Below are 25,193 nucleotides of genomic sequence, written 5' to 3'. Positions count from 1 at the left end.
TACTTTGAAGCCAATTGCAACACTCAACATGACACGTTGATTTGACCTTGACGAGCTCTTTTGTCAATAAAAGGTGTACATGCTGGCGTCATTTAAATATGTAGAACCTCGTTGTGCCATGTAGAAGAGATATGAAAGAGAAATGTCGAGGACATTGCTTTATATATTATTTAATCAATAGATTCTGCCAGATGAAGGAATACTTTGGAATAAAATATTATAGTACTATATCATGAAAAAGATACCTAAATACAAATGATAATTCATCAGAGCCCGAATGTAATTGCAAAGGCTATTTTTTTTATAATAATATATACAGAAGCCATCTTTGTCATGACATGACTTCATATTTAAACAAAAAGCCTTAAAAAGGCCCAAACAGAAAAAGAAATGCAACAGAAAGTAAAGCAAGTATCTCTCCACATCTCCCCATTAGAGATGGGTGCAGACAAACTTTTCCCGTCTATCTGAGGTCCAAACAAGCAAGCATTATAAGATTCCCCTTTCTTGACGAAATCATAACAATAAGATAATACTAGGATGGAGATTCTGCCAGATGAAGGAATACTTTCATTTAAAAAAAATGAAAAGCCGACCTTTTTTGTCTTGCCAGCCCAGCATCCTTAACTGAATCAGCCATGCCAGTATGGGCTAATTGTCACGCACGGCATCACTTGCACATCCAAAAAAAACCAAAACTATGACTGATGTCAGATCCATCTTTCCCCACTCCTCTACAAATTATAGGTATTAAGTAACTGGACCCACTTCCTATGCCTTCTCCTCGTTGCTAACAGTTGCATCTGAAACTGGTTTGCCTGGCTTCACGTCTTCGACAGGAAGTTTTATCTTTGGTGAAAGTCTCTTCGCTTCCTCAGTTGTATAGACGAAAATTTTTCTAGCCATGCTGCAGAATTCACTATATACCACATTTCCATTGCACCAAATGAATCGAAGTCAGTAGGACATAAGGAAACTTTATCTCGTTTAGATACTTTATAAAACTAATTCAAGAATGAAAGGCCATTTCCGTTTCTTTCTTTTCTCACAGTGAGGAAATGATGTTTCTGAAAAAGATATTAACAGGAAAACTACTGTACAGTTTTCAATCATCTTTTACTGTCCTTTATCTCTGTGATAACCTGACTTGTCACTGGACAAATTACTGATCAAGTATTAACCAACTCTAAGAAACTGACAGCTAGTCAAAACTGTGCTCCCGAAGACATAACAGAACCACAAAAATAATTCTCCAAAAATCAATTTTGTGTGTATTGGATTATGAAAGACAATTGATTATTGTCTATAATCCATATTACTCAGAAAATGCAAGTAGCTATCTCTATGCAAGGAATATTGAATGTTTAAGCACAATATAGTAATGAAAAATAGAACAGTGGAACATAACCAAGGTTGTCAGACTTACTGCCATGGATCATCTCCAACCATCATCATGTCGTCCTCATCATCTGTGTAGACTACCTGCCATTTCTTGGTTGATCCACGAAGTTCACCTTCAATCTCAAACATCTCTTCCAATTTCTTAAGCAGATCTTCGTACCTATGTAATCTTGTGAGATCAACTGCCCTCCCAACTGCTTTCCCTTGCATATGCACCTAAGAAGAATACCAAGAATCTCATGTCAATCAATTTGGCAAAACAAAGGCCCCACAAAACAGGTCTACTACTTCACCAGAAAGGCAATAAGCGATGCAACTGTAGTAGGCTTCTACAGGTGGGAAAATCTTTATACACCCAACTCTTTTTAAGCTAGTGTCATAACTCAAGCTAGGAGCTAGCTGTTGGTTAACATTTAATCTATATGTATTGACAATACTAAATCACTGCACTGAAAAAATATAGTCCAGATAATCATTTGCTTGTGAAAGAACGAATTCAAAACAGTAATAGACCAAGGTTAGAGTACCTTCGTGCAACTCCGGATCTGTTTGCTTTGAGACTCGTGGGGAGACCTCAGGCACGACTTCTCAAGCTCACAACTTACTGAAGGAATTGGATTTGATGGATCTGAGTTTCGGTCAGAATCAACATCAGCTGGCTGATCCTCCATTACAGCACTCGGCATAGCAACTGATGAATTTTCGTCTATGGTTGGACGATCCATCAACTCAATTCCGAATAACCTATATCCATTAGCCAGTCTCTTTTCACTAGCAGGTGCAACAGACTCTGTACATGTCTCCGATTGACTTGACCAGAACATCGATTTGGTGGAAAGAGCCATGGAACCGTTCTCACCATACCCCAGACCCTTTGCGGCAGAAGAAAGTTTGGGTGAAGGGTAGAGATCTCGCCCACGAGATGGATCACAGTATGAGAATGATGAGGGAGAATCAACAGGAGACTTCCACATTCCTACAAAATGAGAGTTGTCAATGAGAATGTGTGTTATTACATTAGAAGAAACAATAATACAGCACTGGAGAAAGATTCCAGACCTAAAGCGGGAAGTTCTTGCACCGGCGCGGGTAAAACCGGCGGTCGAGCACGCTTATTTCTTTGAGGAGGCTGGGTGTTTGTAGGCGCTGCTGTGACAAGCGGCTCCATTTCCCATGGTGAAACCCTATCTGGACGCAAAATTGACGACGGTTCATCCCAGTGAACCTGAACGAGTCAAATGCATAAAGTGGATTTGTAAACTATTGTCTACAGGATATGTGGCAAAGAAAATGGGAAGAAAGGTAAAAACAACGGTTACAGCAACAGGTGACAACTCCATGTGCAAAATTCTATAATCCATAGTAAACCACATTGCAGTAAAATCTAAGTAGATATCGCAGAATACAATAACATTACGTGTAGAGCTACCGAATACTTAAAAACTAGAGGGGTTGCTATCCTTTCTCTGGGCCAACATAAACAAGAACATAGAATGTTGTTTAGTGGGCAACAGCTCAAAAAGAGAGTGGGTTGGGAAGAGTAAATTTCACGACCTCTAAACAGCATTCATCAACCAAAACAAGATCACAAAGAGGCCTAAAATGACCATTAACAGCAAGCTTGAATGGTCACTCGTGGAAATACAAAAAATACAAAAAAAAAAGTAGAATACCTTCAAGGATCTCCATTCAGAATCAGGCCATCTAGAAGATGTGTTATCACCAACACCAACAATTGTTCCACTGAACCTATAAAACAGACAAAGTAGCCAAGGGTTAATTGAGTTTGAGCCCAATAGTCCTTCAAGTAATTTGGCTGAATGTAATACAGATCTCTAAGACCTAAAAGCTAGCTATTATATTCGGATGTTTTACCTTCTTTCTGGAACTTCCTCGCCCTCAAATCTCATCTTAAACCTCATCCCAACAGAAAGCTTGTGATTTCGTGCTTCAAGATATTTGTTAACACTGACAATAAATTCTGACTGACTAGTCCTGAAAACAGCAGTTTTAGTACCAGTTAAATCCACAGGGAAAGTAAAAGAATCTAGATTCAGAAGCAAGGAAAGAAATTGAAATGACTGCCAAGCAATAAGAACCAAGTATCACAACATGCATACTACTCTAGTCTCTTAAAAGCTCAGGTCAGTCACTATTCCTGCTTGCTAATATTATACCAGCCTGCAAATAAAATAATGCTCGCTGAACAAATAATTACTACAAGCAAATTCTGGTATAGCCAGTCTCAGTGAAATCAGACTAGCATCGCGTTTCATAGAACAGGAAACCAACAATAAGCCTTGCAGAAAAATTGACACATCGAGACAGGAAGCTCCATCCAATAAAATGGAGAGAAAAACTACCTAGGCTTATAGAACACCGAGAAGAGGGTCCCAGTCGAGATAGCATGAGAAGCAGTTGCAAGAACACCCAGATGCATACTGTGACTTGAAATAACAGAAGATGGCATATTATTTAGCTGTCTCATGAGTCTCCTAACACCAACTCGAAGCTCCCCATTCTCTCCCCTGCAGAGATAAATGAAACGATGCAAGGGTTATGGAAGAGAAATTTTATAAAACAAAGTAAATGACACTTCCAGTAAAATATGGCTGGATATTTATTTTTTTATTTTTTAATTTTTTTATTTTTTATTTTTTAAGACAAAAATATGGCTGGATATGTTACTCATAAACTTGCCTGAGAAAGATGAAAGCATCTCCAGCAACCAATTTCTTTGCACTGACAAAGACACTCCACCCAGTTGTGAGCAAGTGGCGCCTCGGTTGACCTGAACATGGAGACAACATTCATTACGAAAATAATGATTAAAGAGTCAGTATATCATAACTTTAGGTTTTCCACTCTAAAACAACAAAACACGAGTTATACACAGTAGAGGTCTTAAATCTGATTGGAATACGAAGAAAAATGCAGCACAGCAAAGATAAAGACCCATTTTCCGACGGAAATAAAACAAAATAATGATCTCTGGTCTGACTCCTACTACGAACTGACCAACAAACAGTCATATCTCCCACTCGGACACCACACCCTAACGGAAGTTTCACCCACTAGATTGAAAGAAGAAGTTCTCCTTCCCCTCCTCACTCCATCTACGAACAACTCTACCGACACAACTCAACAATAACTTTAATCTGCAGTCCAAGTTATGACAACCACAGGAAACAAAGCAAAATAATTGACTTATCACCTCGAAAAATGTGGCGAAAGTGCCATTCATTGCCATGCAGATCACTCGCGACCAATTCCTGCCACGGTGGCTGTTGAGACATATCCTGAACATGTAGCAAGAAATTAAGCTACCAATAAGAAGAATAAATAGCTATAGGTAGAGGAGTTCAGAAGGGTGAAGCCAAGACAAGGCATAATTATGAAATACAAGCTTACCAGTGGAGGCAAACATTCATCTGCATGCCTCCGAAGCACAGAGAACCCACCATGGGTGCTAGTATCAGATGCAGTAAGGGTCTTGCAAAACGAATGGACAGTGCATTTTTGAGGTTCAGCGACAGGAGGATCAGGGCTTGTGATCTCGCTTTGCTAAATCCACAGAAGACAAAAGGAGAATGCAGGATGTTAAGAAAAAAATGCATGTTTTGGAATTGTCATATGACAAATAAAGAACCTCAAAGATTTAAAGTGTGACACTCACATCTTCTTCGGGAAACAGAGTTATCTGTGCATACACCTCATCTGTCTCGGACTCGGCCTAAAAACAATAATGGTACTTATTACCATAATTCAAACATAGGAAGGGAGAACTAATTTATTTATTTTAAAAAAAAAAAAAAACATGATGGCACTTACCCGAAGATGAACATTCATCACTTTACATAAAATTTTAGCCGGCAAATCGAAAGAAGGAAGCTGTTGGTCTAATCCCTGGTGCGTCGATGCTTCAAGCTGGAAACAGATTGCAATCATATAGAATCATAATGAGTTAGAGACAGAAAAGCATCACCAGATATCAAACGTCTGTTTGATGAAACTGTTGTAGAAATGCAACGAAAAAACATAATGAAACATCACACTATGATTGAGGTTTTATATATCGTACACGTTTGCGCGATAAAATTAGAAAGTGCACATAAGACCTGAAAAGATAAAAGAAGAGAGAAAAATGAAAAATACCTGTTCCATGTGACCCTGTGGAAAATAATAAACTCTTTCCCCTTCACGAGGAACTGTTACAAGAGGTCCAGCACAGGCATGCCAGAGTTCCTTGTATAATGCCTCATTTGGACCAGACCCTACAGAAAGATCAAACAATGTTACTTTCACTTTTACAAGTAACACATTTATTGGACTACACAGTGTGATAGCACAGGAATTGGCTACTAGCATACAAACGACATACAAGTGCAATCAGTGTTAATGTATTAAGGAAGAAGCATACAGGGATAGCATTATGTGCATATTATAAAAACATTACTAAGCAACATGAACAAATGAAAAACTAATATAAAGCAAGCCACAGTGAGGACTAATTCAATTGAACTTGCATATAACTGGTTATGTCAGTTGAGGAAGATAAATAGGTACAAGAAAAACCAACATTTACAGGTAGCTTCTTTTTTTTTTTTTAAATCAGTAACATTTACAGGTAGCTTATCAGCTTGATGAGTTCATTGATCCCCAATAGATGCATCATAGTACATGAATTTGGAAAAACAAGTCAGCAATATCTATATAAGCACAAACTACTAGAAGTATTTTATTTATTAACATAACAGTATCGGAATTGAAAGAGGAAATAACTCAAACCTTGATGAACCCCGCCACCGATGTGATTTGCAGCAAGGTGTGCCATAAGAAAATCAATTTGAAGTCACCAACCCTTTAGTGATTATCTGTGTCTTCAGACGATTATACCTCTCGAAGAATTCCCAGCAAAATTAATCAGATCCAACTGCCAAAACCCACAAGAATCAGAATACACCAAGTAATAGTGAACAAATGAAGATTATGACCTCAAATAATATGCTTAACTTAAAAACAATTGGGCACAAACACCTGCTATGTATATATTAGAGCCCCTTTTACAGTAAAACATAAGATTACCCAAATTGAAAAATTACAAAGGCATAAGGTAAAGCCCTAATTAGATCCCAAAAAATGGTGATTTTAGAGCTCAAGAAGAGACTTTGTGTTCACCAATTCATACAACACAAGTGAAGACTGATATAGAAAACACACATCAACTGCTCACAAAGAGGAAAACATTAAAAAAAAAAAAAACTAACAAGTTATACTCAAAAAACTGGAAATTAATTACAGATCGAAACACTTAAGACAACTCCTAGATCTAAACCAAAGCAAAACAAACACTAACAACTAAAATTCATATATCTATACAGAAACCACTCACCATATGGAAATTCAAAGGTTAGCGAGTTTTTTCTTGAAAAAAAAGAATCAAAAAGGCAAAATCAGAATTCAAAGCAGACAAAAAGCTTACCTTAAAAAGAATTCACCTCGATTTCACAATATCTCATCATAATCCGCTGAAAAAACGTTCATTTCCATGCACGACACACTCAAAAAAAGCTTAAAAACTTCACAGAAGAAAGCTCCAAGTATAAATAGATCGATTAGTTGAACAAAAACAGAGCTGAAGTTAGGGTTTTATGTTCACAAGAGAGAGTAAAGCTATAATGGAGGAAGAGAGAGAAAATGGTGATTGGTTTTTTGCCTGGTTGAAGCCGACAGTGCTCCTTTTGTTTCTCTTTCTACAAATATTCACGCAATCTGTATATATGTACATACTTTTTTTTTTCTATTTAATTCTTTTCTACTTTTTCTTTTTTGGGTTGATATGTTGGACTGTGTGGAGCAGCGGTGTCAACCGTCAAGCAAGTTAGACTTTGAACAGCAGCAATAATAACAGGGGCTAAACAATGCGCATTTGATTTCGAGATTTTGCAAATATAAATCAAAAATATTACTTCCTCCGTTCAATTTTACTTTTTCACTTTTTCCATAAATTTTCATTTTTACTTGTTCACATTCACATATCAAGAAAAAAATTATTTATTTTTTCTGTTTTACTTTTGGCATTAATTTCTTATTGCAAATAATTTTAAATCCATTAAAATTATATACCAATTATTATTTACTCTCTCCATCCCATAATAAATGTTACCTTAGCTAAAAACACGCATATTAAAAAATCAATGATGAAGTGCAAAGTTTACCAAATTATCCTTATATAAAAAATAAAAAATAAAAAAAAAATTGATGATTAGAGCATGTACAAGTAGTTCATCTTTTGATATTGGGAATCCACCCATCATCATTTAAAGTACTACTATTTCTTTTGCCTCTTACGAATCTTATCTTTCATAGACCAAAACTTTCATTGTCACGTTAACTCAAAATTTGACATTGTGAATCCAACTTTGGGCCTTGAATAAAAAAAATTATCATTTTTTATCCTAGGGCAAAGATGGAAAAAACTATTCAATATATGCATTGATATTCTAAAGTGACACTTATTATGGAACAAAAAAGTATAGCTAAGATGACATTTATTACGAGACAGAGGAGTATTTCTAAAAAATGTGCAAAGTTCATAGTAGACAAGTAAAAGTTGACGGAAGGAGTGCTATTACTGTAGAACAGTCAAAATAAAAACAAACGATTAATGCTACACTCGGTAATTCCTTGTGACTGTAAAGACAAATTTAATAATTTACTTAAGAATTATCTTTTAGGAAATTATTACATTACACAATAGCGAAGCAAAGTTCATAATAAGAAGTTATTTTTTTATTTTAGAAATTTAACTGTTATGCAGTGCAAATAAACGTGACTTTAACCATTCTGCATTGATTATAAATTTATTATACGTTTGTTGTATGTCGAGTATAGATCGCTATTGTGTCGGTTTAGCGGTTGGCCAAAAACAGTAAAATTTCTAATTTAGGCAAATCAATGTGATTTTAACCGGTGTGTACTGATTATCAAGATTTGTTGCATGTCGAGTATAGATCGACCATCACTATAAACAATTATCGCTATGTCGGTTTAGCGGTTGCCTAAAAACAATAAAATTTCTAATTTTAGGATCAAATCAGTGTGATTTTAACCAGTGTGCACTGTTATAATTTTATTATACATTCGTTGTATGTTGAGTATATATTTACCACTACTACAAACAATTATAGCTATGTCGGTTTAGCATTGGCTAAAAACAATAAAATTTCTAACTTTAGGATCTAATCAATTCGATTTTAACCAATGTGCACTGATTATTAATTTATTATACATTCATTGTATTTCGAGTATAGACAAACCGCCTCTACTAACAATTATGCCCTGTCAGTTTAGCGGTTAGCTAAAAATAATAAAATTTCTAATTTTAGGATCAAATCAATGTGATTTTGACAGTGTGCACTGATTTGAGTATATATCGACCGCCACTACAAACAAATATAGCTATGTCGGTTTAGCGGTTGGCTAAAAATAATAAAAATTTTAATTTTAGGATCAAATCAATTTGATTTTTACCAGTGTGCACTTAATTTATTATACAATCGTTGTATGTCGAGTATAAACAGACCATCACTACTAACAATGATAGCTATTTCAGTTTAGAGGTTGGCTAGAAACAATAAAATTTCTAATTTTAGGATCAAATCAATGTGACTTTAACTAGTGTGCACTTAATATAATTTTATTATACATTCGATGTATGTCAAGTATAGATGGACCGCCACTACAAACAATTATAGCTATGTCGGTTGAGCAGTTGGCTAAAAACAATAAAATTTCTAATTTTAGGATCAAATCAATGAGATTTTAACCAGTGTGCACTTATTATTAATTTATTATACATTTGTTGTATGTCGAGTATAGATAGACCGCCACTACTAACAATTATAGCCATGTTGGTTTAGCGGTTGGCTAAAAACAATAAAATTTCTAATTTTAGGATCAAATTAATGTGATTTTAACCAGTGTGCACTGATTATAATTTTATTATACATTCATTATATGTCGAGTATAGATCAACTGCCACCACAAACAATTATAGCTATGTCGGTTAAAAACAATAAAATTTATAATTTTAGGATAGTGTTCGAACCAATTTTTATCTATTTTAATTAATTTATTAGAGGTCTATTTTCTCGCACAAATACAATAATACCAAATAATTACCCATCAAAATTCATTGGGATGTAAATTAACTTTTAGAGCTTTTATAGTCTGATAATATAAGACATGTCAAGAAAATACTAAGGCCTGTGCAGGTAGAGCTAGCCTAGAATTTATCGGTTCAATCAAACCCCTTCAGTTCAAATTTTATATTTGTCTTAAGAATTTAATTGAATATGTGTGAATTATTAACTGAGATCTCAATAACTTAAACTAATTGAAATTCTGAACTCATAAATTTTATTTTATTTTTGCCTCTCGATGTGTTATATGTAGTTTCCTTTTACCCAAAAATGTCAACGAGAAGGGAATCGAGGGGAAGAAAAGAGGCTAAGGGAATCGGGAAAAAGGAAGAGGCTAAGGGGAATAAAAAATAAAAAGAATATTTCTCTTTAAACAAAAATGTATATATTGGATTTTAACTGCTTTATTAGACTGAAAAAATATTTGATGTGATATTGATTAATGTATAAATGAAGTCAAAAGAATGGATTCATTTGCACTCATAATTAGATCCGATCTTTTGATTTGGGCCGGGTAGGGGGGTGGGTAGAGGAAGAAATAAATAATAATATAATATAATAAATAAATAAGAAACAGAGAAGAATAGCGTGCCCCGAAACGCCAACAGGTTTCCTCTCCAGTGTCCACGCGCGTTAAAACAAACTCTATTGGGAATTGGCGATTTTTTCTTTTCCTTAGATACTTTAATTAATTGGATTAATTAAGTTAATCTGACAGGTTGCTTTTAATTAATTAATGGTTTACTATTTAATTGCTTAATTGTGTGGGTGTGTTTCATTATTGATGATGGCTTGAGTGGGATTTGACATTAATGTCACATATTGTGTGGTTTAATGACATCTCAGTCCCCTCATTTATTGTCCTTTCTCCTGATTAGTCAATTCCCATTTCAGTATGATATGAGTTGCCATCCCCTACAACCGTTCCCTTTTGTTTTAATCTACAACCGAGCAAGATTTTCGTTGTACCAAGCAAGCAAGATGTGTTTCTAACACATGTATAATATGCTTCTGACTTATATCTATTTTTGACACGAGAAAATACGTGTACTCTAATAGTTGGACAGATGAAGCAATCACGTAATACAATTGCATTTTGACTTGAAATTGCGCACCTATTATTTGGCCTTCATTTATTTAAGGGACCTACTTATTAAATTTTATCTAATAAGTATAATTTATGTTATACTTGTCTATTATATAATTAATTTAATGTAATTGTAGGTTAAATATATTTTATTGATAAGTTTTCATAATTATTAAAGTTTCTTCATCATATAATTAGATAATTTTTAAATTATTTATGAGGAAGCAAGTTTGGTAAGAAACATTCGCAAATATCAAAGGGACGCAAGTGATTCTATATTCTATAAACATGATAGAGCATGATAATTAAAACTGGACGAATATCATTTAGTATTTTTATGATTTTGTGAGAATGCGATTTTTATTTATAGATAGAAATAGATATCTTTTAATATTTATTAAATTTTCACTCATTTATTTTATGTTTCGAGGCGAAACATAAAATAACCTTACTTTTAGACGAAATTCAAGGAACGACCTTAATTCATTCTTCATATAATTAGTTTTAGTTAATCAAAGAAGAGATAATGAATATAATTTGATTTTGAATGGTAATCCTACCTTCATCTTCAACATTATACAACACCATCCAATAATTTTTTACTTTTTTGTATTTGTAAGCACATGCAATCTCACTAAAGATGCAACATGTTAGACGTTTAAAATAAAACCTAATAAATGTTTTAGTTGAAAAAAGAAAATTTGGCTCACAAATTACCTAAATTTTACCCTTCTAAGGACAAATAATTTAAAAGGTACTTCCTCGAATTCACATTATATGGTGTTTTTAGCTTGGGCACACCCTTTCAGAAATTACTCACCCCTAGAAAGTAAGAAATCTTTTGACTATATTAATCCTTAATTAAATACTATCAATTTAATACCATTTCTTGCTTTTGAAATTATTCACTTATCAAAATATGGAAAAATAATAATACATGCTTGATTATATAAGTAATTAATTATTTTAAATTAAATATAAAAGTTAAAACAACATATAATACAGATCAAAGGGATAGACTAATAAGCAACAAGAAGAGATTTTTGAAACAACCACACAACACATCAATTATACATGCCCACGTGGAAGCGGTCTTCACTAATAATGAGAGCAAAAATAAGCAAATGAAACTATGCAAGGACAAATCAAAGCAGCCACGTGTAAGAATTCTACATGATGCTGTGAGGATGTGAGGACGACAAAACCATCACATCCTCGCTTATATTAAGTTGTAAAAAGGGTCAAATATACCCATTGACTTTAGTTTATTGGTTAACTTTCCCCCCCCCCCCCCCCCCCCCCCCCCCGTTAGCCAAAGTAGTCAAATATACCTCTCTGTTGGTCAAAGTATACATATATACCCTTGAATGGATGGAAATTCCCAAATTAGCTAAAATTAACCATTTAACTAAAATTACCCATGCCCCATAAGTTAGACCCGACCCAACCCAAAAAATAATTTTCCCCCACACCTAAAAAAAATGTAGCTTTAAAAAAAATGCAAGTGATCATGTTTTCTTAAATTTAAGCAATATTTGCTATGCTAATTAAGAAGAAGAATATTATCGTAGTGTTATGTGTTGTTTAATTTTATCTTTACTTATTTTTCTTAATTTCTAAGCACTAATTTGTAGTGTATGTTTTATTTTATTTTTAAACTAAAAAAAAAACTATTTACTCTGTCGAAGCTAATTTCATCATCACATTGAATGTTTTCAATTGCAGATAATTTATCAGTTTTAATCATCGTTTCATTTTTGTTTATATATCTGTAAAAATGAAATTTATGTATCTTTTATTGGTTTGCAAGTGTGTGTATTCTAATGTTTTAGCAGAATTTTGCGATGTTAAGAAGAAAAAAATATTATCGAGTAATAGTGTGATTAATTGAGTACGTTTGTGGTTATTACTACTGGTGTTACATGTTTTTAAATTTTAGCTTTACTTGTTTTTCTTAATTTCTAAGCATAAATTTGCATAGTATTATGTTAAGAAGAAACGACAGAAGAAATTATTTGTCTTGTAATAGGAGATTAATCGAATATCTTTGCAGTTTTACAAGTTAATTCATGTAGCTTTTTTTTTTTTTTTGGGGTCGGGTCTGGTATAACTTATGGGGCATAGGTAATTTTAGTTAAATGGGTAATTTGGCTGATTTGGGGATTTCCATCCATTCAAGGATATATGTGTATACTTCAGCTAATGGAGGGGTATATTTGACTACTTTGACTAACAGAAGACAAAGTTAGCCAATAAACTAAAGTAAAGGGGTATATTTGACTCGTTCACTTTATTTAACATATATATATATATATAACTCTTTTTTATCGATGTTAACATGCACGCACGCTCCTGAAGCGCCAATTTAAGCAAGTACCCTTTTGCTTACAACTCTCTTTCCATTGTGACTATTAGGTGAGTTTATGGGGTTACAAAACTTCTAAGGTAAAGTATAAAGTACATTTACAATACAATACATGTTATGTGTTGTAATGTGTTGGGTTTTTGGATCATAAAAGGAAAATGAAGGGATATTGTCCCACGTTGAACGAGAGAGAAGAATTTGTTGGGTTTTATATGTATAAAAAGACACTTCTATATTAACTTTAAAAGTTGGGAAATTATGGCACCCTCACGTCGTCGTTATCAGGCTCAGATCGAATTTGATCGATTGTTTTTTTTTTTTTTTGGTAACTCTCCCTAGAAGCTTCCCCTCTTCGCTTCCTTAGTGGCTCGAACTTATGGAGGTGGAAGATGCTTATCATCGGAGCAACCCCTCATATCTTCATTGATTAGTAAATTTGTAGACTGACAAGTCTTTTTATTTTTATTCGTAATACGACATTTGAAAATTAACAATAACAATTCATGATCTTACAATAATTTGTGACAAAAGTTCATCAACAACATATCTAGTATAATCGCACAAGTAAAGTATGAGGAGAGTAGTGTGTACGCAGATCTTACCCCTACCTTGGGAAGTAGAGAGATAGTTTCCGATAGACCCTCAGCTCAAGAAAAACATATCAGTACGGAAGTAAAAAAGTCATGACAAAATACTAAGCTCCTGTTTGGCCATAGATTTTGGGACCATATTTTGAAGATTTGTGTTCAAATTTTTGTTTGGCCATAAAATTTTGACAGATTTTAAAAACAAATCTCAAATTCTGACTCAAAATCTATTTTTGGCCCAAGATCTATGTTTTGTCCTTTTGAAAACTTTAAAAATTCCTCCAAACTTTTTGTATTTTATAAAAGGCACCATCTATTTATGACTCAACCAACTCTATATACCATGTTCCTCGGTCATCTGATTTGAAAATGCATGCTCGTCGTGAAGAGATTGTTCGTACAATTTGGAAAGATTATATTAAATAATAGCTAGTTACTATTGTTATTTTTTTTTTCTTGCACTGATGGATCCTTTTTTTATATATGACAAGGGAACCCGCATCCGCTACCATTCGGGTACGTAGGGTAATCCCCGCTCTTGTGTAATAGCCTGTAAACCACACAGAAGAGATAATCCACACTAGGCAAGCCCCGTGCAACGAGCTTGACCCATAAGGCAAATCCCCTGGCTGATGTAGGCAGGGGGCTTCGAACCTGAGACTTCCATTATGGAAAACCCATGCTCAACCAACTAATTGATCTTTGTATTGTAATTTGAATTGTAGTAACTAGTAAGTGTGTTATTAGCAATTGTTATTAAAATATCATGTTCTGCATAATTTGGGATTAACAAGTATGTATGTTTTGTATGGTTTAGTATTCTTGATAGTTTTTAGAACTCATGGGTATCAGTAATGTTTCATGTTTTCCAAAACAAAAAGTGAAATATGTTTTGAAAAACTATGGACAAACACATTTTCAAAACTTAAAAAACTTCACCCAAATCAAGTTATTCAAAAAAAAAAAATGGAAATTTATGGTCAAACGCTAGCTAAATATAGCATGACAAAACATTATTAGAAAGGAACAACAACTACAACAAAAATAATAGTACAATCGTAATACAAGAAATAACGGATAATGGCAGAAATCGAAGAACAAGAAACTACAAGATTAGTACTGCAACTATAGTATGGAAGGGTAAGTGAAACTACGTTCAATTAACTAGCCACCTATCTTAATATTACACCTCGAAAATTTTCGCGTCGTTTGCGTTGTGAGTAAACTAACGTAAGCTCGGAGAGGTCATGGAACCCTTATAAGGTTAAGGAATACTCTTAACAAGTGCTAAGCAAGTATCTAAAGGTTCCGGGATCAAGCAAATTGAAGAAAATAAGTTTGTCGAAATTTTGGAAAAATCTGGCAGAATTTTGGAGAGAAATTTTGGGTCAGCTTTAGAGAGGCATATATTCTAGAATACGAGGAGTAACGGAATCCATAACCTATGTAAACTAAAGTTCAGCGAGTCTTTTTTCCAATGCAACAAACCGTTCGTTGATATCACATCGGAGTAGAAAGTTATTGACGTTTCAAAATTGGCCGTCAGAAGCTTCTTCGCGAATGCGAAGGCTAAAGTTGAAGTCGGTGGAGCCGACTTTAAAGGGGGATAAATACCCCCATCCACCTCATTTTTTCATCATTCTACACTTCCAAGAGTTCTAGAAACCTCTCAACAAATCCCCTAAGCACTTATAGCCTATTAGATTAAGGATCCAACAAGATTACGCTAAACTAGTCCGTGGAAAGTGATTGTTCTTGCTTCTACGTGATGTTGTGGTGAGTTTAGTTTTGAAGCAAGTTGTGTGAGTTGAATTTATTCAAGTATAAGATATGTTCTTCATCTTGACTTTGATATTAAGTTGTTTTTGGAGGATTTTAATGGTTTAAGGTAAAGGAAAATGTGGCATAAAGGTCGTAGTTTGATATGTTGATGTTGTTGGCCTATGGACTGATTTTCGAAGGAAGTTTCGGATGTATTTGTATATGTTTGTCATGTAGTATCTTGATTATGTCGTTGTTGACGTTGTTATTGATGTTTGGGAGTTGTTTTGGAAACTGGAGGAAGTAGATGATATAGGGGAAATGTTGTCCAATTTTTGCTAGCTTACCAATTGAAGTAGTTTGATCTTATAAGCGTTTCAACGACTTAACCTTGGTGAAAATCATCTTGAATGTAGATTTACAAGTTCGGGAGGATAAGCGTTAAGTAGTAAGGAGACGACAGGGTATGTTAAGGCTGTCCCTTTTTTTTCTTAAGGCATGATCTTATTGTTACGAACTTTTACAAATGATGTCTATAACGATTCCTCTCATAGAAATGCTAGAAGCTTACATTCTTGATCTTCTTAAAATGTTACTGATGTTGGTCTCACCTTATGATTGCTATTCCTTCAAGGTGAGATATGCCAATGATGTTAGCTCCATAATGGAAATCGGAGGTTTACCGACCTTACGTCACTCCGATGAATTTAGAAATGTGTTCTTAAGGAATGCTTTGCAAGGCATGAATAGTGAGCTAGTAGAAGACCCCTAATGAGGTATTTAATTCTAGAAGAGAGGTTTATGATGTATCTTAGGATTTGTTTGAGGTTTAGTTAATCGGGAAGAAGTCCTAATGGCTCAGAAATATGCTTACAAGTCTTATGTGATCATGTAGGCATTAACAGATAAGTGATGACCATGAGAAGCGCTTAGAAGCTAATAGGTAAAGAATGAGTACTAGAAGTCTATAAAGGGTGCCTATAGGGGGTATTTGGATCGGGCTGCACGTTCTGCAGCACATGCATTCATATTTACCACTGGTCTGTAGCCAGTTGGGTAGTTATTACCGCCGAGCTATGGCCGATATGTATTTACCACCATGCTATAGCTGGTTGGGTAGTTACCACCATGCTACGGCCGGTAGGACAGTTACCACTGATTAGTTGGGTAGTTAGCAGCAGGACGATAAGTAAGTTAGAGACACAGTATTGTACATAGATGTAGTTAAATATATGAGAGTATAGAGAGATATGCATACTAGATTCTCATTGGTAAGTCAGAAGTGCCAGGTTGATTCTTATCCTTTTTATTTGCAGTATAGGTTTATTATGTTACGCTTTCCGTCTTACATACTCGGTACATTATTTGTACTGACGTCCTTTTGTTTGTGGACGCTGCGTTCATGCCCGCAGGAGCAGACAAATGAGGCGAGGACCCTCCACAGTAGGCTGCCTCCAGGTACCAGTTTAGATTGGTAAACTCCACTTCTTCCTGGAGCATTGCCGAGTCTGGGTTTGTGTATGTATTTTTGCGTTATCGGTATGTCGGGGGCCACTACAACAAATTTGATTATCAGTGATAAAACTATTTTGTCACTTAAAATTCATATTTCGTCACAAAAAAAAAAAAAAAATTGTGACGAAAAAAAAATCGTCAAACATTCGTCCCTAAACATGGGTCGCTAATAGTATACAAAGACAATTTAGTGTTTCGTCGCTAAATAAAGTTTATTAGCTACAAAAAATAATTTCGTCCTTAAATGCATACTATTTATGACGAACTTGTTCGTCAAAAAAAGTATAAAAATTGTGGTTGATTGTGTGTTTTTGTCGCTAAAAAGGTCATTAATACCGACGAAATTACCTTGTTACTAACTATTTAGTTTAACTAGTGACGAAATCTATTGTCTCTAAAATAATGTGTATTTCGTGGTTGAACAAACATAATTTTGTCACTAAAGACTACTTTTTATACACAAAAAATTATTTTGTCCCTAAATATATAAATTAGTGACGACTTTGCTTTTATAAAAATGGTTTACAATTTTGTAGCTAAAACTATCATCTCGTCGCTAAAAATATTGCTTTTAGCGACAAATAATTTTGTCACTACAAATTATAATCATTAGGGACAATTAGAATTGTCATACAATACAAAGTTAATTTGTAGTCAATAAGAAGACAGTTCTGGGACAAACGTTGTTTTTGTCACTAAATATAGTCAATCTATGACGAAATAAAGTCCTGTGACGAAAATGTGATTGTCTTGAGAAGAATAATCTAGTTGTCGCTATAAATTAAGCCTTCAATGATAAATGTTTTTTGTCACTAATTACAAATATTTGATGACGCTTAAATTCATAGCGGCGATATTTATAATTTGTATTTATATTGTTTTCTATTAATTTGAGAATTCTTAAAAATGATAAGTTTTTTCATATTTAAAGATAAAATAATTGTTAATGCATGTAAACGTTTTACGATGAAAACTTACATTGCACTTGCATTTATACAGAAGTTTTCACCCATACAATTAAGAACCAAAGTTTTATTGAGATAATACATATCTCATTACAAGCTTTTTAAATAAAAATAAAAAGGCGTAAGAAAGTAAAATATGTCGAATATGGAAGTTTAACCGAGGTATACTTGAAGTAGGTCTTGATACAATCTCACTTTCATATAAGAGAAGGGTAAAAATAAGATTTGATTAGATTTTATACTTATGATTTCATAACCTAAACAAAATATAATTGGTAAACTACGAGGTCTTCTTAATTGTTAAAAATATAGAGTTTTAATTAGTCATAAAGAGTAATAGAAATTTGGAAAAGAAAATGAATGAGAAAAATATAAACATAAAGTTTAATGCAACCCGATGCTAAAAGAGATTATAAACTTACAATAACATGTAGAACTGATTAGTTATTAACTTTGAAATGTGCATTCACACACAAAACTATTACCTTAATAGGCTTCCCTTCTTCTAAAAACTCAACTTCCGCATTTCTTTAAAGTTAAGGAATACTCAACTTTTACATTAGGAGACTTCTTGATACTCAACACGCACCTAACATTCATAAGACGTTAAGCAGAAAATAGTAACGAATGAATTAGATAATATTACACATGTGATCTCCTCAAATAATATATGTTTAATCTTATTCAAAATAGTAACGAATGAATTAGATAATATTACACATGTTTGATCTCCTCAAATGCATACCTGCTCTTTCTTTAGGAGGCTTCACTTTGCAATGTAATTTTTTTCATTTGTATTCTCATATAAATGGTGGTCATTCTAAAATTCATTTGGAGCTAAAAACTTAAAATAAAATGCGCCAAAAGACAGTTTTCTTTTTTATGTTACTGAGCCAAAGACATTGCTACCTATTTTTTTGGGTGGGAATCTGAGTTTGAACTTTGAAGAGAGTTGTATCATGTGAAGGTAAGTGGTGGGATAGATTATTCCATAAACATAGGGAGTGGAGAAGTGGTTGGCCCAAATTTTTCTCCTAATTCTACGATTATCTCTCCCTCCCTCTACAGACTACACTCATTAATATTTATCTCCAACTAATACTAAAGGGGTAATCAAGGTCCTACATACGTACCACCAAATTGTGTAATTCTTTTTTGTTTAAGAGCATATTATGCTTCATGTCCCAAGTTATTGATTTTGTGTTTTTTTCTTCCAAATTGAGTTAATTAAGTCACCATTAATTTAACAATGGGAATCAAACATAAATAAATCATATAATACATACTAGAATTGTAAAAATGAAAAGAAAAATTAAAAAATCGATTTAACTATTTGGCTATTAATATGATAACCCACCAAATTCTTATATTAAATTACTTAATAGAAATTTAAAAATAAAAACTCTTGTATGTTCGATTATGAACGAGGCTCATGTCGTAGTAAAAGATTGTACACACTCAAAGTGTTCCTCAGACACAAGAAAAATGGAAAAAGCTTTATATATTAAGTGTCTAAATAAAACATGACTGTATGATCAAATGATCAGACGGTGATCATTAATTATATATATAAGAATAAAAAAAAAAGGAAGAGACTCCCGTTGGATCAAATTTGGATGGCCCAGATTAATAGTAAGAAAGTACAATCCCGCGTGCCAAGCTACATGGCACACACGGATTGGCTAATTTGAGGCCTCTGCAATGAGAAAAATTGGCGAATCAGCTAAATGTTCAGGCGTTAAATATGGTTACAATTGTAATTTAAATCGTGATTCTTTCATTTCAATTGTAACCAAATTGTTGCTCAATAGCCAATTTGTATAGAAATCAAAATCAATTCTTTGTAAATTAAAATAATTTCGAAATATAATTTAAAAATCAATCAAATTGAGATAAATTAAGTAGTAAATTAATTAATTCAGCTTCTCGAACTTACAACAACAACAACATACCCAGTATAAATTAAGTAGTTAATAATGAGAAAGTAAAATCCCGCGTGCCAGTCTACGTGGCACACACGGATTGAATAATTTGAGGCCTCTGCAATGAGAAAAATTGGTGAATCAGCTAAATGTTCAGGCGTTAAATATGGTTACAATTGTAATTTAAATCGTGATTCTTTCATTTCAATTGTAACCAAATTGTTGCTCAATAGCCAATTTGTATAGAAATCAAAATCAATTCTTTGTAAATTAAAATAATTTCGAAATATAATTTAAAAATCCATCAAATTGAGATAAATTACGTATTAAATTAATTAATTCAGCTTCTCGAACTTACAACAACAACATACCCAGTATAAATTAAGTAGTTAATAATGAGAAGTAAAATCCCACGTGCGAGGCTACGTGGCACACACGGATTGACTAATTTGAGGCCTCTACAATGAGAAAAATTGGCGAATCAGCAAAATGTTCAGGCGTTAAATATGGTTACAATTGTAATTTAAATCGTGATTCTTTCATTTTAATTGTAACCAAATTGTTGCTCAATAGCCAATTTTTATAGAAATCAAAATCAATTTTTTGTAAATTAAAATAATTTCGAAATATAATTTAAAAATCAATCAAATTGAGATAAATTAAGTAGTTAATTAATTAATTAAGCTTCTTGAACTTCCAACAGCAACAACATACCAAGTGTAATACCAACAAGGGTTGTGGTAAGTCCTCCTTCATCCTGTTATGGTCTCGGGTTTGAGTCCCCTTGGGTATGGAGACACCGTTGTTAGGGAGCGTTTTGCCCCTCAACGTGAGACTTCCCGACGCGAATCTAAATTTAGCAGGATTCTAAAGCGGGTACTAGACACCGAGTGAGAAACCAAAACAATAATATACCTAGTGTAATCTCACAAGTGCAGAATTAAGCTTCTTGAACTTAACATATATATATATATATATATATATATATATATATATATATATATATATATATATATATATATATATATATATATATATATATATATATATAATGAATAGAGTAAATATAGTAATTAAGCCGTAAATGATTATAAATTGAAAATTTTGAATACATACACAATTAGACACCTATTTCTTGAAATGATTTGATTTTCAAATTACTAGATACGTTATGTATTTTAGGAAATAATATGTAATTAATTTATATAAACAAAATAGATATATTAATTATGTAAAGAAGTATAATACATATTAGGGTATATTTCCCAAATGAAATGACAAAATAGCACAAAAATTAATAAGAACATATTCTTAACTTTTATAAATAATTATTTCTCTGTTTAACATTCAAGAAGTTTAACAATTTAATTAAAAAAAAAAAAAGTGGAGAGCCTTTGGATGGTTAATTTCTTTCATTTTTTTTTCTGAAAAAAAAAATTCATGTTGGCGGTAAATAGTTAATAAAAAACGACAAACATTTAGCACCTTTGAAAAGCATAGGCTTGGAAGTTGACATTATCTTCGTATAATTTCTCTTTGCGGAATCACGTCCTGACTCACATTATGTTTTATATTTGCATTGACACTTGCCTTAACATATACAAGATATAGTGTTGGGCGCTACCGCATCATTTTGTGATTTCGTCCGGATGTTTTCTATGAAGAGCACTTGAAAAAGTATTTGAAGTTGTTACTTATAATCATAAACAATCACCGTCAAAGATCATATCATATTTAGCTACGAATTTTTTTCGTAGCAAATAGTAGAATTATTTAACTATAAATTTTAAGTCATCGCTATTTAAGACATTGCATATTTCGTGACAAAACTTTGTTGTCACTAACTCACAGGTCAATTAGAGACGATAACATATGTGTCAATAATTGTTTATATTATTAGTTACAAAAGTAAATGACACAATTAAATATAAAATTTTGTGGCTAAATAGTTTAACTACAAACTATATAGTTTGTCGTTATTGTAACAACATATTTTTGTGACGAAACTTTTTCGCGCCTAAAATTTAATTAATTTTAAGACAAATAATGATTTGTCACAAATTGGGTAAACTTTTAGTGACAAAATAATGTGTCACCGATGACTTAAAATTTGTGGTTAATGTTACTCAATAAATGACGCCTACTCATTTTTTGGTGGGAAATTTTAGTGGACAAAACATTTGCTACGAAATCTTGTGTTTCGTCACTAAAAATGTGTGGCTCTTGTATTTAAATACAAAATGCAATTTTTGTCACGTAAAGTGAATTATTAGTGACGAATTTTGTGTCGTAGCTAAAATTCATCACTAAGACAAATAATGATTTGTCACAAATATACTTAATGACGAATTTTATGTTGTAGCTAAGAATTTCATAGTTAAATATCATGTTTGTTGTAGGGACGCCTGAATTTGGCTGATTTTCCAACTTGAAACATCATCTCATTCCTCCTTTCTTCGCCCCGCTTTGATTTCTTCATAAATATCCTAGTTTTTCTGAAAATGCTCGCTATCTGGACACACTTGAACATCGATAACTTGTCGCCATAAACAATAGTAAACAAAGATCATTGATTTTAGCTACACAAATTTTTCGTCGCCAATAGTTAAATCATTCAACTACAACTTTTAAATCGTCGCTATTTAACACATTACATATTTTGTGACAAAATTTTGTTGTCACTAAGTCGCATGTTGATTAGAGACAATAAATTGTCTGTCACTAATTGTTTATGTTATTAGTGACAAAAACTAAGGTCACAATTAAACATAAAAATTTGTAGCTAAAACTTACAATGATTAACTACAAATTTTAATTTGTCGCTAATGTATCAACACGGTTTTTGCGACAAAAGTTTTTCGTCTCCAAAATTTAACTAATTTTAGGACGAAAATCAGCCTGTCACAAATTGGGTACATCATTAATGACAAAATAATGTGTCACTGATAACTTTAAATTCGTGGCTAATAGTACTCAATAAATGGCGCCAACTCATTTTTTGGAGGAAAACTTTAGGGGACAAAACTTTGCTATGAAATTTTGTGTTTCGTCACTAAAAATATGTGCCTCGTGTATTTAAGGACAAAATGTGACATTTTGTCACGAAAAGTGAATAATTAGTGACGAATTTTGCACCGTAGCTATTATTTTCGTAGCTAAATATTATATTTTGTTGTAGTGGGCCATGTCCCGACTTATGTACTTTGGTCATGTTTTTAGAGGCTTTGCAGACAGTTTCCTGTATACTGCTTAGTCATGCTTTGTCAGTTGTTATGTCGGCATCGTGGACCCATTGTATATATACATATGCATGATATTATATTCATAATTGGCCTTCTTGGCCTTATTTTGCCATCGAGACATAGATGATGCGAGTTACAGTTTGATTCGCTCGGCCCCAGTAGAGTGCCGGGTACCAATCACGCCTCACCGAGTTTGGGGTGTGACACTTAATATGCATCCTCCATAATCTCTTATATAAGGTTTCATAGTTACATTTGCTATATATTTAATACGGAAAAGGGTCATATATACCCCTGTACTTTGAGAAAAGGTTTATATATGCCCTTCATTATACTTTTGGGCTAAATATACCCCTTTTGTCTAACAAACCACTATTAATGACCAATTAGTTTCTAATCAATCTGATTAACACCAATGACTACCATATGTCTTAATTTTAATTTTAGCTCAAACTTACCTTCCTCCATAGACGACGTAAGGCTAGTGCACACATTAATGGCATGCGCTAAAGCAATTCAACGAGAAAACATGATTAGTTGAAGCAAATTGGGTTCTTAGCTGTTTCACAAGCTGGGGCTATGAAAAAAGTCGCTACATATTTTGTTGAAGCTCTTACTAGAAAAGTTTACAGATTGTATCCTTCAAACCCTAAGATTCTGCTCTCATCGACCTACTACAAATGCAGTTTTATGAGACTTGCCCTTCCCTTAAATTTGCTCATTTCACTGCTAATCAAGCCATTCTTGAAGCTTTTGCAAACAAGACTAAGGTCCACGTTATTGATTTCAGTATGAAACAAGGTATGCGATGGCCTGCTCTTTTACAAGCTTTAGCATTAAGACCAGGTGGTCCACCATTTTTCAGATTAACTAGAATTGGTTCTCCATCACACGATAATACCAACCATTTACAAGAAGTTGGGTGGAAATTAGCTGAATTGTCAGATTCAATCAATGTTGAATTCGAATTTAGAGGCTTTGTTGCAAACTCATTAGCTGATCTTGATTAGAAACTAATTGGTCGTTAATAGTGGAACGTTAGTGGTTTGTTAGTCAATAGAGGTATATTTAGCCCAAAAATATAATGAAGGGCATATGTTAACCTTTTCTCAAAGTACAAGAATATATATGACCCTTTTCTGTATTTAATACATCCGCGGAGTTTACGTACCTTTTGTCTGTCCTCCAAACCACCACAATAAAATTATTTAAGCAGAATTTAGTAGAAATGGTATTATAACTAGCAAGAACCTAATTTTGTCATTTTGGTCAAAACTTTAGTGGAATGGGTCGAACTAATAGGAGAACGAGGATATGGGGAAAAAGGGCCCCACGATAGTTGGGAAATTGAGTGCATAGCCCACTCAAACAGTGAAGCCAACCACAAAAAGTAAATAAATAAATAAAACATTACTAACAAATTAAAAAAATAAAAAAACAAAAAGAGACAAGAATGGATGGAGATCCTTGAGAAGCAATAATGGAAGTGAAAGTATAGAAGCGTGGCCCAATATGGAAGAGCCATGAAATGAACTCCACATGTTTGTTTGGGTTTACTTTAGAAGAACCTTAGCTACTTCCAAAGTAACTAGACAAAACTTTTGTGTGTTTGTTGGAAGGGTACATTTGTAACTTTTTATACCTACAATAGCCCAGACAAAAAACTAACCATGGTTAAAATCCTGAGTTTACTGGGATGAATATACATACAGGTTACAGCTAAATAAGAACAGGCAAGTAGCTTTCTTTCATATTGAGATATTTCTAAAAAAAAAAAAAGTTCTAGACCGTAGTTAATTGCCACGTACCACTTTGCCGGCCAGTATGGAATTCTCTATCTTTAGTTGTCTTTCTTTTTTGGCGCTACATTTTTGTGGACAGTCTTGCACGGATTTAATTTTGTAAGGGACCTTTTGGGAGTCTCAAAATTCACAAGTTGGTACTTTTTTGGGTCATTTTTGACTTGTCAACTGTCATGATCATTAATAATTATTATTAAAAAAGCAAAAGTGTAAATATGTCCTTAACTTTGCGATTTAGAGTATATATACCTCTCGTTAAAAAAGTGATACATTTATAATTTTGCTGTTACACAAATGATGCAAACATACCCCTATCGTTACAGAAATAGTGCAAATATATCC

At 33.3% G+C, this 25,193-nt stretch overlaps 1 protein-coding gene and 1 pseudogene across 1 annotated transcript; one reads left to right on the top strand and one right to left on the bottom strand.

The window, feature by feature from the left end:
• Positions 1 to 200: 200 nt before the first annotated feature.
• LOC132598600 (auxin response factor 1) lies at positions 201 to 7,167 on the bottom strand. The gene is made up of 15 exons (XM_060311570.1): positions 6,884 to 7,167; positions 6,190 to 6,334; positions 5,557 to 5,675; positions 5,233 to 5,328; positions 5,078 to 5,134; positions 4,813 to 4,965; positions 4,616 to 4,700; positions 4,102 to 4,192; positions 3,765 to 3,929; positions 3,277 to 3,396; positions 3,075 to 3,150; positions 2,461 to 2,626; positions 1,929 to 2,377; positions 1,427 to 1,617; positions 201 to 919 (listed from the first exon to the last, which is right to left on the bottom strand). The coding sequence occupies exons 2-15, from the start codon at positions 6,233 to 6,235 to the stop codon at positions 772 to 774; spliced, it is 1,962 nt and encodes a 653-aa protein (XP_060167553.1). The 5' UTR covers positions 6,236 to 6,334; positions 6,884 to 7,167; the 3' UTR covers positions 201 to 771.
• A 16,297-nt stretch (positions 7,168 to 23,464) lies between these two features.
• Positions 23,465 to 24,086, top strand: LOC132644586 (DELLA protein GAI1-like; annotated as a pseudogene).
• The last annotated feature ends 1,107 nt before the right edge of the window (positions 24,087 to 25,193 follow it).

Source organism: Lycium barbarum, chromosome 6, assembly GCF_019175385.1.
Source record: "Lycium barbarum isolate Lr01 chromosome 6, ASM1917538v2, whole genome shotgun sequence".
Classification (NCBI taxonomy): domain Eukaryota; kingdom Viridiplantae; phylum Streptophyta; class Magnoliopsida; order Solanales; family Solanaceae; genus Lycium; species Lycium barbarum.
This window is presented reverse-complemented; position numbering and strand designations above follow the sequence as displayed.

Bases quoted from the DNA above. Each gene is read 5' to 3' on its own strand.
- LOC132598600 (XM_060311570.1), bottom strand. From the start codon at position 6,235: ATGGCACACCTTGCTGCAAATCACATCGGTGGCGGGGTTCATCAAG. The intron at 5,329-5,556 runs GTATTTTTCATT...ATCTGTTTCCAG, and splicing joins CACAGGGTCACATGGAACAG to CTTGAAGCATCGACGCACCA. The intron at 920-1,426 runs GTAAGTCTGACA...TGTGGTATATAG, and splicing joins GTTGGAGATGATCCATGGCA to TGAATTCTGCAGCATGGCTA.